We start from the raw sequence: 13,765 nt of genomic DNA, 5'->3' as shown, positions 1-13,765 counted from the left end.
ACTGAAAAAAATTACTCGATTAATGGTCAACTTTTTTTAAATAATAGATCAGTTCAGTGTTTTTTTTTTAAGGAATTAAAAAAAAACTTGTTTTTTCAGCTTCTTAAATGTGATTTTCTGGCTTCTTTGCTCCATGTAGCATTTTCTGGACCAAATGGTTACTCAATTAATTGAGAAAATAATCGACATATTAACCTATTGTGAAAATAATTGTCAGTTGCAGCCCTTATTTGTAGTGAAATTATTGCAATAAAGTGTTAAATAAATGTATGTCAGTTCTCTGTCACATAGAAGGAAGTTGGCATTAATCTAGGCAGTATTATTATATTTTCCCAATATACAGGGTATCCAGAGATAAATTATAAGTTTATAAATTATAATCATAAGTAAGAAACTGGAGTTGCACACATGCTGTAAGATCAGTAACCGCACGTCTCCTGTCGCCATTTTCCCAAGCTATAATACAAAAGACTTTGACTGAGGGAGAACACGCCCCTTTCTCAATCTCCTGCCAACACATATGCCTCTTTTCTTCCGTCACAAAGCATCGTTGCAAACGCAGAATGGCCTTTCTATAAACATGCATCTGTAAGCAATGCCGGGACATAATATCCTGGGTAAATAAAACGCGCGGTAAAAGGCCGATTTAATGATAATGTCGCCTTGTTACAGCAGATGGCTGCACAGACAGACAAATGGCTCACAGTGGTTGTTGACTGACGTGTGGCGCGCCCACACAGGTAAAGGCCTAGAGTTTAAATCGTCTCGCTGATCATGGGCTCGTCCAATCAGCGCGCAGCGGAGGCGGGATAAAGCGCCGTCAATCACGCAGTAACTGTAGCGGCTCGAGAGGGGAGGGAGGGGGAGAATCCAATCCGGTTTGAGCTAGTTTTTCTTCCTATGGAACATTAAGTCTCGCAGCGCTGTATTAGACTGTACTGGTACAGCTTTATCCAGAATATACCACTGTATTTACGTCTGTATTCAGCAACATTTAGCTGGACTGTTTTTTTCTTCCATTTTTAAAAACACACCCCACACAAACCAACCATGCCTAAAAAGAACAAAGTGAGTAGACCGACATCTTTCTTGCATTCAGTAATACAGCGTGTATAATCCTCAGGAGCAGTTGGTTAAATGGACGCTTTGGCGCCGGGGTTGTTGAAATGTTGTTTTAGATATTTTTTTGTATCGAGTGAATGTCAGCGCTGGTGATCCGTGCAGCTCACAGTTTAGTTGCTATCCGGGTCTGTTTTGATTTTGTGAACAGACTCGTTCTTGCTCTTGTCTCTCGTGTGCTGCGATAATCATTGTGCCGAGGGATTTTTCTCCCCCGTGTGTTTGTTAAAATGTCTGTTTGTATTACAACCGAAGGCGGACGTGCACTGTTGCATTTGTTTTCACATTTCTTAGCAGTGTTTCGGACAAAGCGCTGGTCGTTTCTCGGTCTATACATGGCTTCTCTGCAGAGAAAGTTGGCGGCATATTGATTGTTTTGAATGGGGGGTGGGGGGGAGGGTCGTCAGGCTCGATAGTAAAGTTTCCCTGAGACGATAATGTTAATTAAAAAAATGCATTCATTATTGTGTTATTCAGTGACAGTTGAGATATGACGTTAATGCTGCTTTGTGTGGATATCGTGTCGTTTAAATTTCATATGGAACAAAAAAAAAAATCACTTGTAAATGTCCTGCCACGACTATACGGCTTAATTCTCTACACCATAAGTGTACGTGGGGCTGTTTTTCATTAATGTGCGGTGTTTCCGTGGGTCTACGTGTGTTTCGTGTGAGTACGTCGTCGTGTAAGCTTCGTGTCCTCCCGTGTCTTGTCGGCTCAGGCCAGTTAGGTTATGCAATGGCGATGCTCCGTCAGCACAGCGCTGCTCCTGTTGCTGGGGGTTCCAGTAGATTCTGCTACCAGCAGACCGACGGAGTGACTTCTTTTTTTCAAACGAATGGCGGGAACGCTCAGTTTTCTCCCAACATTGGAAATCCCATCTATTACCAATGAATGGTTGTGTCGTGAGGAGGCGGGGCCCGCCCCTCCTCCACCGGAGTGTTACAGTCGGCAGTAAAGAGAGAGAGCACGACTACACTGGAGGGAAAAAAAGGAAAATGGTTAACTTAAAACAAACATTTGTACCAATGTTAATACACACATTGATGAAGTTAATCCAATTTCCATTCGATGTGTTATGTGTACTTTGAATTATTTGGGACAATTCCAAGTAATTTAAAACTAAAATAACTACTTTGTGCTGCTTCTCTGCGACCACTGTTGTACATTTTACATTTTATGGTTACATTACATTTTATGTTTATGATATTTTCTTGTATTGCTGCTATGTCGAAAAACAATTTCCCCTTGGGGATGAATAAAGTATTTCTATTCTATTATGATCTATTCAAACAGGCCGAAGAACATACTCCATGTAATTTACCATTCCTGCCACCAAGGAGTAATTCCCAAACGTACCATGTGACATTTAAAACTTATTTGGCCGTGATTATGTTATTTACTATGCACGTGAGCGCCACTTCCTATTTAGCTCACATCTCAGTGATCTGTGTTAATCTAAATTATGTATGGAGCTGCATGTGCAGCCATGGGCTAATACTCTGTGTGGAAACGCCCACTTTTACTTAGTTACATAACTAAAAGCTCACGCCACACTATTAATTAAACTCAAAATTGGTAGCATGAATTCCATTCACTAATTTTCCCCCCTTCTTTTTCCCCGTCGCAGACATCATCAGCAGGTGACTCAGTGGTAAGGGACAATTCTTGCATTTGAATTTTGTTTTATTCATACTCTTAATCATGAGAGACAGACTGTGTGCCCACCAGGGGTCAGTAATACACCACTAACTAGAGCCAGCGGCTGATAATGAATGTGAAAGCAATAATCCAAATTTTTTTTGTCTCTCACTTTCAGCCCGCTAAGAGAAGATCTCTCAGGTTGAGTCATGTAAGTACACATAAGACCAGATTGTCACAGACTTAATGCATAATTTGACTGGGTGTCATTGCACTTTTGATGCTGACTGGAATGCTTCTCTTCTTCTGCAGAAACCTGAACCTGCAGCCCCAGAGCCCAAAGCTAAGCCAAAGGTGGGTCCCTGTTATGATTACCTCTGATGAGACATTTACCAGACTGTTGGTTGTGAGTGACTAATGTGATAGTTTGTGTTTTTGTTTGCAGAAGGCACCTGCTAAGACAAAGAAAGCAAAGGAGGTGGAGAAGGCCAAGCCTGAGGAGAAAGCACCAGAAGCTCCAGCTGAGAATGGCGAAGCCAAAGCTGAGGAAGAGGTACATGCCATTTCGTCACATGTAAACACAAGAAAAAGTTTTCAAATTTGTGACGCTGTAACACTGACAGGTAACTTTTTTTTTTGTCTTTCAGGCACCAGCTGAGGATGCAGCTGAAGAAAAAAAGGACGCAGAATAACATTTCTCAAACCACATCTTTTACCAGTGCTCCCTGTACCTCTTTTCTTGTACAATTCAGGGGAATATTTTTATCAACTATTTTCTAAATACAGGTTTTTTAGTAGTTTGATTGTAGAGAACACTTTTTTTTTAAATGAAAAAACAAAATCAATTTGGAGATGGGAATTTCATCACATCCCACAATTTTGCATCGCCATAAATTTTGCGGTCATTGTTGTTGCTGTCAGTGGATTTCATTTCAGTTTTAAATGTGAAGGAAGGGGGAGGGTGGGGGTGCAGGACAGGTTACCACGGCTACACGCAAGCACGACGTTGACAGGAGCGGGGGCAACAACCACAAGAGCTTGCCTGCGTGGATTACATTCCATATGCTTTAAAAGGGACAGTGTATGTAATCTGTGCTGGGGTGGGGATGGATGAAGACACAGGGCAACTCATTGTTTTATTGTTTGAAATGATGAACAGTGTTTTAGGATGTTTGTAAGCTTTGTTCCTATGTGTTAACTCTTGTACTGATGCAGTTTTCTTAATGAACCTGATCAATAAAGCTAAAAATCCTTAGTATTGGAGCTCTCCCTTTCAGAACTGTGCATCGCGTGTGTTGGTTTGTCTCTGTTCTGTGATAGCATCGCAATAAATTTGTATAGCTGCTGTGAAAAGGGTTTTCAAACTTTCTATATGCAGTGTGTAATGGTACATTGTAAGGATGGTAAAAATGGAATTTGTTTTCTTAGCAAAGCTATTTGAGGTGTGTAACCATAAGAAACAAGACACTTGAGACTGGTTTCTTAGGGCCAACTGTCAAAGTGTACATTTATTTGAGATGTCAAATGCATACCAGCAGTAGCAATATTCATGTGGGTTTTAGGTATCTGTATTAAGTACAAGTGTGCAGTTTTTTTTTATCTGTTTATAGATGTACCTGTGTAATGATTGTTATCAACAAACCAATAAAACTCAGTTGGTAGTTGTTACTTTGTTTCATTCTGAAAATTCACTAAGTTTTTTTTTGGCTATAATTTAACTGAGCTGGTAACGCTGTTTGTATTTTAATGAATATTCTCCTGTCAAAAGAAATGACATTATGACAATAAATATTCACATTGTGTAATATTCAAGTGATGAGAAAACAAAGATATTAGATCTGTGTTTTTACCGCACCAGGTTGTAAATGAAATGTAGTGCAGGGTTCCCACATGTCAATTTCAAGGCCTTTAAGTTGACATCTAGGTAAATTAGGGAATTGGTCCTGGAAAGTCCTTGAACTTGATGTCAACCAAGGTGTGGGAACCCTGGTAGTGGTGCAAGTATGTGTATATGAATATGTATTCTCATACATGGTGATATTATTGTTTTCCAATTAGTGTTTATGGTTTTATTTAAACAGAAATCCCCCAATTCTAACTCTATTCAGTTATTGACCCTAAAATTTTAATTTAAATGTGTGAGGTCCTCACTTTCACGTTGTTTTCCTATGGTTTACATGTTTTCTTGGTCCTTGCAAATACATACACAATTACTGTGAATGGCAGAGAATCAGGAAGTGTGTGTAATTGTACCTGTCAGGCATGACATGTTCACGGTTTCCAGGAAAACTAATTTCATCTTGCATAATTCAGGACAGTGAAGCAATAACATGCATCTGTACATGTTACTCAGCCTGCTACAGTATGTTTTTTTTTACTTTTCCCACTCTCAAAACTCACCCAAATTCTTTACTTTACTCATGATGTCTTTCTTGAATTGTGTTTTTTACATTTGATTGCACGTGACAGATAAGACACTTTCCATCTCCAGTTATTTGTTTTAATGCTGTGAATAAGAAGTCATTACTTATTGAGTTTTAAAAAATTTCATTAACCAAGCCCGTCTAGCTTTGCAGCTTTTTTTCCCCTCATTTCTAAAACTCTGCCAGTATTGACATGTCTTTTATTGTATTTGTCTGTAGACTTTTCCCTTTATTTTTTTAATCTTTTTTAATCTTTGCAGCATATTACATTTTTTGTCAGCGCTGTTCTCCCATTGAGTTTTCATTTCATTTCTCTCTCAGATCACTTGATTGACATTACATTGGGCAAGTTATTACTGAGTTTTGATAAGTTTTTGATACCACAATCCTATTCCCTGTACCTGTGCTAGAGGAATTCATGCTGTTGAATGTAATACTACTAAGTTTTGTCATCGACATAAAGGCTGAACGTGTTTTGCATCATCAACTACTAAGACAGTTCTGTGAATAAAACATCTGTGTATACCCACATCTGATTTAACTGTGACCACTGAAGCCTTATACAGTATTTCCTGTGCTGAACATGTGATCGGAAATTTCTCACCTGTTTGCTTGAGAAATATGGACAGAAGACAAAAACTGCAGTTGTGAAGGTTGAAATATGACTGGAAATACTCTAATGTATCCTTAACTATACAAAGGTACAAAGGCAGTGTGACCTAACACCTGTAGCAAAGGTTTGACCACAAAAGCTGCCCTGACCTAAGACTTGAGCCTGCAAGTGTTTTTCCTGCATCATTTAGCAAAGAACTTGGTATAAAAATAACACATTTCTTAGACCGAGTGAAATAATTAACCTGTTGTCTATACAAATACATGCTACATGTGTGCAAATACCTGGACGAATAGGGCAATCCATAAAGTTCTATATTCAAGTTTCATGTAACTGACCTCCACTGAAGGCGCGGGTATGCAGTGAGCAGCATACATTTCATTTTATCTCACCCAAATCCACCCAAACCTTTACAGACCTTTGTGTCTACGTTGTGACATTTAAATATCGTTACATGAAAAGTGCACCTAGGATCATGTAGAAGCACTAAATAATGCTGTGTGTGTGACAAACAGTTATGATCTGGCCGACTGTGACTTCAAATGTTATTTAACAGCCTTCACCCACCCCTGAGCATCTACATTCTTTCTTTTTTGTTTCATTTTGGTCAGATTGGAGCAATGTGCAGTATTCTGTATACGGGGCAAAAACATGTCCCATGTAGTAACAAAACAGGAGAGTGAAGGCTAGTTTCAGACCAGGGTACATTAGTCCATTTTCTCTGCGATCCGTCCCATTTTTGTGCGCATGTTCCGTACGAGGAAGAACCCGATGGTCGCTGTAGCCATTGCCACCTCAGCGACCCAGAACGCCATGTCCCAGCTGTGTTGTTTGGCAATCGTGCTGAAGGGAAGCCCTGCCATGAAAGCCCCCACTGCAACACAAGGGACAAAGAAACACGGATTACAGGCAATAATGGAATATCACACTGAAGATACTAAGTTGACTTGAAAAGCACAGTCTACCAAAAAGTTTCGGTAAGTCTACAAAACTCTTTAAGAGTTTCAGGGTTCTCCCTGAATGATGATGTATTGAGTAAACTATTCCTTTAAATCTGTAATAGGAAGAATATCTCAAACAATAGTTGAGTTTCATCCCCACATTGTGCTAATACTAATATTTTGGATCACAGCTCTCTTGTTTTGAACTTCTCCCACCAGATAAGCATGCACACTTGGTCATACTGGTTCACTGGATACTACTCGTAAATTGTGTGCGTGCTGCATATTAACTGCTCCGTGGAGGTTGATTTGTGCGGGAACGAAGTGCGATCGTTTGCTGTGTTCACACAAGATCATTAGAACCTATGTAGGGGAGAAACGCCCGTCCGGTTTTGGAACAACAAGCTAGGTATGAAAGCAATAAACATGGCTGTTATGTAAGGAATACAATTAAATGTAGCATGTTAGTTCTTGAAGATTAGAGCTGAAACAATTAACCGATTATTAATCGATTACTAAATTAATCGACAACTATTTTGATAATCGATCAATCGGTTTGAAGCTTTTTTCATGATTAAAACAAGAATTCGGATTGTTTAAGCTGCTTAAATGTGAATATTTTCTTAATTTCTTTGCTCTGGATAACAAATAAATCATTATAGGTTTATCATTTTGGTTTGTGGACAAAACAAGACATTTGAGAACATCATCATCTCTAGGTTTGACAGACCTAGAGATGATGATGTTTTCTGATATTTCATGGAACAACCGATCAATCGAGAAAATAATCGACAGATTAATCGATTATGAAAATAATCGTTAGTTCCAGCTCTATTGAAGATACAGCATGTTTTGCAGGGAGGTATGTTTTTATGTTTGTTCAGCAGAAACTAATAGCTGGTTGTATGAATCTGTAGCTTACCATTAGCCATCAGGGCCACAACAGCATGAGAGGTTCCACAGAAATTGGGAGGAGCACTTTCACTGGCGATCACCCCAAACAGGGCAATTGGTCCATAAGAAGAAAATCCAAATACAGCACCAAGGAAGAGGATCCAAATCTATAAAGGATTACAAGAAAATAAACCGTTGTGTTGTCAATGTCTTGCTATTTTCACTCCGCAACTTTAAGAATTTTGGAGCCTACCTCTTTTTCGGACACTCCAATGAGGACAGACACCGGGTGAATGATTTGAACCCAAAGAGGAGCCTCCTGAGCAAATGAAATGAACTACTGTAATCATGTACATTGAGCATATTTTACACAGTGATCATAGACGATGTGATGGTAAAATTACCTGTGGTATTTCTGGTGTGATGGTAACTCTGAAGAGGTACATGGACACAAACATACCAGCCATCATGAAAATGAGCAGACCATGTCTGGGGTTGCCGTGTGTGCCCAGACCTTGCTGGAGAAAGTGAAATGGAGGGATGTTTAGAAAGCTGTAATTTAATGGAAAAAAAAACCAAATCAAACTAATCAAAGTCATGTTACTCACCCGAGCGACCGCTCTGTCTGAGATGAAGCCTGACGCGAGGCTGCCAACGAATCCTCCCACCTCCAAGGCACTCATGTAAGTGCTGCCTATTAAACACCACAGCTGCGGTTAGGGTCAGATTAAATGAAAGCCAACAAGGAGCAAAGCACTTAGTTGCCTACCCATTAGAACAGTTTGGCCTTTCTCCTGCATGAGGAACAGCTGGCCCCAGTCAGTGGCGGCCGTCTTCACCCCAAACACCACCAAGTAGCCCAAAGACAGGACCCACAGGAACGGAGAGAGGAGGAATTCCCTCAGCGTGCTCTCATTGTTGCCTTGTGAGGGGAGAAAACGCACACAAGTGGCCCATTCACACTAAATCAGAATTATGCACACATACACAACTGGTGTAGCCAGATGTTGTGGGAAAGTCTTACCTCCCTTCGCTCCTTTCTTTGCCACGACCCCGACGCTGGGCAGACCCACGTCCTTCGGGTCATTCTTTACAAACACCAGGCAAACAAATGAGAAGGAGGCGCAGAAAATGCCCGACATGGTCAGAATAGTCCTCCAGTCATAGTACTGCAGGAGCACCGTGACCAGGATTGGACCCAGACTCCCGGCCAGGTTCATGCTGCAGGAGAGCACGGACCACCATGTTCCAAACTGGGAGGGCTCAAACCACTGATGAAGAGGAGAGAGCAAGCACAGACAGAGTTCATCATTTCCAAAATACGACACAGGGTTCCCGCACCTTGGTTGACATCAAATTCAAGGACTTTCCTTGACCGATTTCCTCAAATTCAAGGACCAAATGTGCTGAAACAGTGTAAGATGGGAGGGCAACTTGTAAGAGCTGCTTCTCTCATGGCGTCCACTTTTATTGATTGTCCTTGGGATCTTGGGCAAGTCAGTCTTTGTGAGCCAGAGATCTTGACATTTGCATTTCCCAGGCATCACGTAATATGCTCTCTCTTTCTTTATGTTACTCGCTTATTGTGCTGCATGGAATCTCATGTCAACGGTGGAGACAGTGTACAATTCTATTACTTTCAATGAGCCATGTCTATTTAGGTCAATTTTCAAAAACTTTCAAGGGCTTTGAAAAAACATTTTCAAATCCACAAACTTTCAAGGATTTCAAGAATGTCCACTGAGTCATAGAAAGCAAACATGTGACATCTTTGTCAACAGATCATCTTCAGATTAGCAACATGTATTATTACTATTATTCTTATTCTAAAGTGCTTTCAGCAAAATGGCATCAGGACAACACCTCATCACCACCGTCATGTAACATGGCTGAGGGCAGCCGTTAATATTCCTCACACAGTACGACCAGCACGGCAACACAAAACCAGTAACTTCACGAACGGCTTGTCAGACACTAAAAAACGCAGCTCGCAGGTGAATTTAACACAGTGTGACTCCACAGTGTGTGGACGTTAACTCAGCTGTGGTCGAGGAGTGGCAGCAAACTGCTGACACAGACATTAAAAGGCATTTCCTCATGCTGAGGAGGGAAAACATCTTTGTCAAACGTTCTTTTCTTTACGATCTACGGAGGACCTACTAAAAATACATTCTCCTGTAATCTGATCCCTTACCCCACAGCGAACACATGCCAAAGCCTATTTATTCCCCACTTTTCAAACACTGCTACTTTGATGGCAGCTTCTCGAGAGCCTCAATGTGCTGCAGGACCCTTTCACACTTTTAAAATCATGCCTATAACATATATAAAATCTACTACACATGGAACTTAATAACATTAACATTTTAAATAATTCATGGTGGTGGAAGAATAGTAGCCTCCATAAAGTGATTATACACAAATACACACACATTTATGTGTAGAATATATTTAATTTCCGCCAATAAACCGTCCAAAATGTTACACAAAAGCTGAATGAGGACTCTGATGCACTCAGTGGCAGGCGGGACGGCAATACCTTGCGCAGCACTTTCCCACAGGGGGGCCAGCCACAGCCCTGTCCCAGGCCGTTGATGAACCACAGCAGAGAAAACATGGACACAGTGGAGGACCAGGAGAAGGCGATGTTGATGCCTCCCACCAAGAAGAGGCCGATGGAGAAAAGCCAGCGGGCGCTGATTTGATCCGAAAGCACGCCGCTGATGAACTTACTGATGGCGTAGGCCATGGTCTGGCTGCTGGTGATCAGACCTGTAGAAAACACCATGACAGTTATTGAAAATGAAAATAGAGGAGACTATACTACATAAAATCAGTCTAACCTTCAGTAGTATAAGTAATTCAATACTCCTGAATATTATTATTGCTACTAAACTGCTTAAAAGTGAAGCCAACCATCTTTCCTCAACTGTCAGTTGTTAGTACATGGCTGTGGTTCCATTCAAACTAAAATGAGGGTCTGCATAGTCAGTCTAACAGTATGTTCCATGACTTTGCCCCCATCTGCGTGCTCTTGTATTATTTAAGCGATGTGTTGTACATGTGTGGGTACTGACGGACATCCATGCATGACTTAAAGTAAAGCTCCATGGTTGATGCTCTCAAAATATAGGGGTGCTCTTATGCACATATTGCCATGTCACACCATTATCGCCAACATTAAAATATAGTGGCGTAAATAGGCCGAGCAAAGTCAGCTACAGGCTTTTAACTTTTAGGAGGCAGATTTATTCCCAATAAGATCATTTGCTCTCTCATCTTCACATGTACTGAATACACTGGTAAAGTGAACTTAGATTAAGATGGAGCAAGAAATAAGGTGACTCTAATTATTATTCTTTCATTTAATATTACACACCCCGGTCAAAATTCCTCAGCTCCACTCCGATCACATACCCTGGTATATACAGTAATAAATATTTTCCTTCAAGTAACACCAGAAGAAGCCCGCGTACCACTGGTGGTACATGTACCACAGCTTGAGAACCATGGAATTAGATTAAGTATGCTTGCGGCCAAATATTTCTTCACTTGGGTCAAGTGAAATGATGAGGACATCTGCTAGAGTAAATTGCTGCTTCAGACATTTAAGCTGATTTTGACTTTTGGCTACCTTTCTGTCTGTTGCTGCCATTAGCATTCCACTCTCCGCTCCTTATGTCATTTTATGAGGTCATTTTTACTCACTTATTGTCAGTGAGGACTGGCCCCATTTGACACATGTAGTAGCTTACACATTTCATTAACAGCAGCTTTAATAATAAATGTAACAGGCAGTCAGGATGTGGAGGATGAAGGACAGTGAGGGGACAAAGATATCAGACAAAGTAGACAAAATATCTGGCAAGTTAAGTCACTTAGATTTAGACACTTTGGCACAATGTGTCTGTCAAACAAAGTTTCTTGCGTAAACTAAAACTGAACCACAATATCAACAAAAGGCACCATTAATACAACCTCCTTACCCAAGTCATCTTTGTCCAGGTCAATTTCTTCCATCACAGACGGCATGACGAAGGAGAACGTCTTCCTGTTAAAGAAGTACAGCGAGTAGCCAGTGAACATGCACAAGAAGATGGCGACCCGATAGTAGGTGTAACCCGCCATGACTGCACTTGATCCAACAAGAAACTTCAAGGACGACAAGGGAAAAACAGCGATTATGTCCTCAGACTCCTTCCGTCGGCTGGGTCTTTTATTCGGATCCTCAAGCTGAGTGGAGTTCTGGTCTCAACAGGTGTTGTTGGAGTGTTCTCAGGAGAACATGTGATGTGAAACCAGATGTAGCTTTGGATGGGCAGCAGTGATCAAATACATCAGCTCTCCTCAAGCAGGCTGGGCGCTCTGTCTATCTGCTGCTGTGTGCAGAGGACGACAAAGGAGGGAGAAGTTACACCAGCCTGAAAATGAAAAACAACATAACACAGATTTCGGGCAGGGGCTAATTTTAGTGATTGGACGCATTTTAACAATGTCATATCTGACTCTTTGACAGTAATCAATGAGTCTTTCACTGCAACGGCACAAACTGAGGGTGGAGAAATTACAAAAATTACAAAATCGTCTGAGAGTACGGATGTGCATATTATTGGTATGATATTAAAAATGTATTATTGGATATCAGCAAACACAAAAGGATCTCGTAAGAGACTAAATTAACTCTGCAGTTGGTCACAAAGAAAAACCAAACTCACACAGTGAGAGCAAATCAAAGCAACAGACCCACAATGCAGTTTGGCAACATTTGACACCTCCATATTTAAAAAGAAAGAATGAGCAGTGTTTCAGTTGAGGCCTCCAAAATAATTGCCAATTACTGTAATAGTCGATTACTTCAGCCCTAATTAGTACGATTGTCTTGCAATATTTCAATGATTGCAGCTTTGTTGTATTGCAATATTATGGTTACCATGGTTTCCATCTCAGTACAAACTCAGTGAGATGATATGTGGCATTGACTTTCTCCAGAGGAACAGTTTTCTCCATGCTGGTGGTTGTTGTGAAGATGGTTTATATTTACATCAGCAGCTGCAGGCCGGGCCAGGATAGTGTGACATGCAGCTCAGCCTCCTTCACACACTGTCTGTCATGTAAATGTCAAAGTTGCTGTTCCAAATGGTCTGGGCATGTGGTGTGTACGTCTTCCGTCAGCAAGCCTGGTAATATCAGGTGTCGGACTACTTTAACTCAAAGCACTGGCCTAGTTTAAGACAGTATATCATATAAATGAGAGGGGAAAATCACGAAAATGCTCGTGAAAGGTCTCTAATAGTGACATGTTTAGCCTAATGCTGAAGTTAGCTTTAACAAACTGAAGGTCTGTGGTAGTCACTGCAGTTACAGTTAGTTACAGCAGCTCAGCGAAAACCAACAGGACGTTAACTGTAGTCTAACTAATATCACCGCGCCATACAAACTACTCTCCTTGAGGAATTGATTTAACGGTCGCTTCGTGGACATGAACGCCCCCACGGGCCCACATTTAACCACATGCCGACATAGTACGAGACAGGCCGGTGCTCGACAGCGTCTGGCACCGCGAGTTAGCGTGTCGGTGATGTCCCGAGTGAGGGGGAAAAAACCCGGAAGACTGCCGTTACCTTTCATCCGCGTCCCTCCTGCAGAGCTGATCCCCATCCATTCATAGCGACGACGCGCGTTCACGAGTGTGCAGACGCTGGAAGCGCGTCACAGTCTGTCATGCTAAAAAAAAAAACAAACACACGCAACCGGAGAGAGGGTGCTGGATGCATGTGGAAATAAGGGGTTATTCCGATATTTAGGTACTTTGTGACGCCACCAAAGCGTCTTTAAATGTCTGTGTGTTTTAGCTTTGATGTGTCCAACGACTGAGACAACCAATGTAATCGACATTAGGCTGCAGAATTCTGCACTATCAAATCAATGCAATCTCAACACTGCTCACTGCTGCCCCCTGTCGTTTGAATCAAACACTTGCAAGGTCTACACTTCCCCTTAATTTCTTACGTGTTCCAATATCATCCACATTTCTACATGTTATGTTGTCTAAACATCTATCTATTACAGTCATAATATTTTATTTATTGGCATCTTTCAGGACATTTGACACTTATACAATAATATTGATATTA

The 13,765-nt window shown here is 41.1% G+C and overlaps 2 protein-coding genes across 6 annotated transcripts; one reads left to right on the top strand and one right to left on the bottom strand.

Moving 5' to 3' along the window:
* The first annotated feature begins 865 nt into the window (after window positions 1-865).
* Window positions 866-4,428, top strand: hmgn1b (high mobility group nucleosome binding domain 1b). The gene is made up of 6 exons (XM_058627346.1): window positions 866-1,068; window positions 2,750-2,773; window positions 2,939-2,971; window positions 3,073-3,114; window positions 3,206-3,313; window positions 3,408-4,428. The coding sequence occupies exons 1-6, from the start codon at window positions 1,051-1,053 to the stop codon at window positions 3,450-3,452; spliced, it is 270 nt and encodes an 89-aa protein (XP_058483329.1). The 5' UTR covers window positions 866-1,050; the 3' UTR covers window positions 3,453-4,428.
* A 2,057-nt stretch (window positions 4,429-6,485) lies between these two features.
* Window positions 6,486-13,411, bottom strand: slc37a4b (solute carrier family 37 member 4b). Of its 5 annotated transcripts, none has more exons than XM_058627341.1 (10): window positions 13,253-13,411; window positions 11,618-12,010; window positions 10,171-10,403; window positions 8,656-8,902; window positions 8,401-8,553; window positions 8,240-8,325; window positions 8,036-8,149; window positions 7,885-7,950; window positions 7,660-7,798; window positions 6,486-6,670 (listed from the first exon to the last, which is right to left on the bottom strand). In XM_058627341.1, exons 2-10 carry the CDS (start codon window positions 11,757-11,759, stop codon window positions 6,504-6,506), a joined length of 1,347 nt encoding a protein of 448 aa, XP_058483324.1. In that variant the 5' UTR covers window positions 11,760-12,010; window positions 13,253-13,411; the 3' UTR covers window positions 6,486-6,503. The 5 variants fall into 5 exon arrangements, with proteins under 5 accessions (XP_058483324.1, XP_058483326.1, XP_058483325.1 ...); XM_058627343.1 differs by having other exon boundaries at window positions 11,618-12,052; window positions 13,253-13,409; XM_058627342.1 differs by having other exon boundaries at window positions 11,618-12,007; window positions 13,253-13,409.
* Window positions 13,412-13,765: the final 354 nt, after the last annotated feature.

This window comes from Solea solea, chromosome 4, assembly GCF_958295425.1.
Source record: "Solea solea chromosome 4, fSolSol10.1, whole genome shotgun sequence".
Taxonomy (NCBI): domain Eukaryota; kingdom Metazoa; phylum Chordata; class Actinopteri; order Pleuronectiformes; family Soleidae; genus Solea; species Solea solea.
This window is presented reverse-complemented; position numbering and strand designations above follow the sequence as displayed.

Coding starts and splice junctions, on each gene's coding strand:
- hmgn1b (XM_058627346.1), top strand. Junction 2,774..2,938: donor CATCAGCAGGTGACTCAGTG/GTAAGGGACAAT, acceptor TCTCACTTTCAG/CCCGCTAAGAGAAGATCTCT. Junction 3,115..3,205: donor AGCCCAAAGCTAAGCCAAAG/GTGGGTCCCTGT, acceptor TTTTGTTTGCAG/AAGGCACCTGCTAAGACAAA.
- slc37a4b (XM_058627341.1), bottom strand. CDS start 11,759: ATGGCGGGTTACACCTACTATCGGGTCGCCATCTTCTTGTGCATGTTC. Junction 8,554..8,655: donor AAAGAAAGGAGCGAAGGGAG/GTAAGACTTTCC, acceptor TCCCCTCACAAG/GCAACAATGAGAGCACGCTG. Junction 7,799..7,884: donor TTGGAGTGTCCGAAAAAGAG/GTAGGCTCCAAA, acceptor AATCCTTTATAG/ATTTGGATCCTCTTCCTTGG.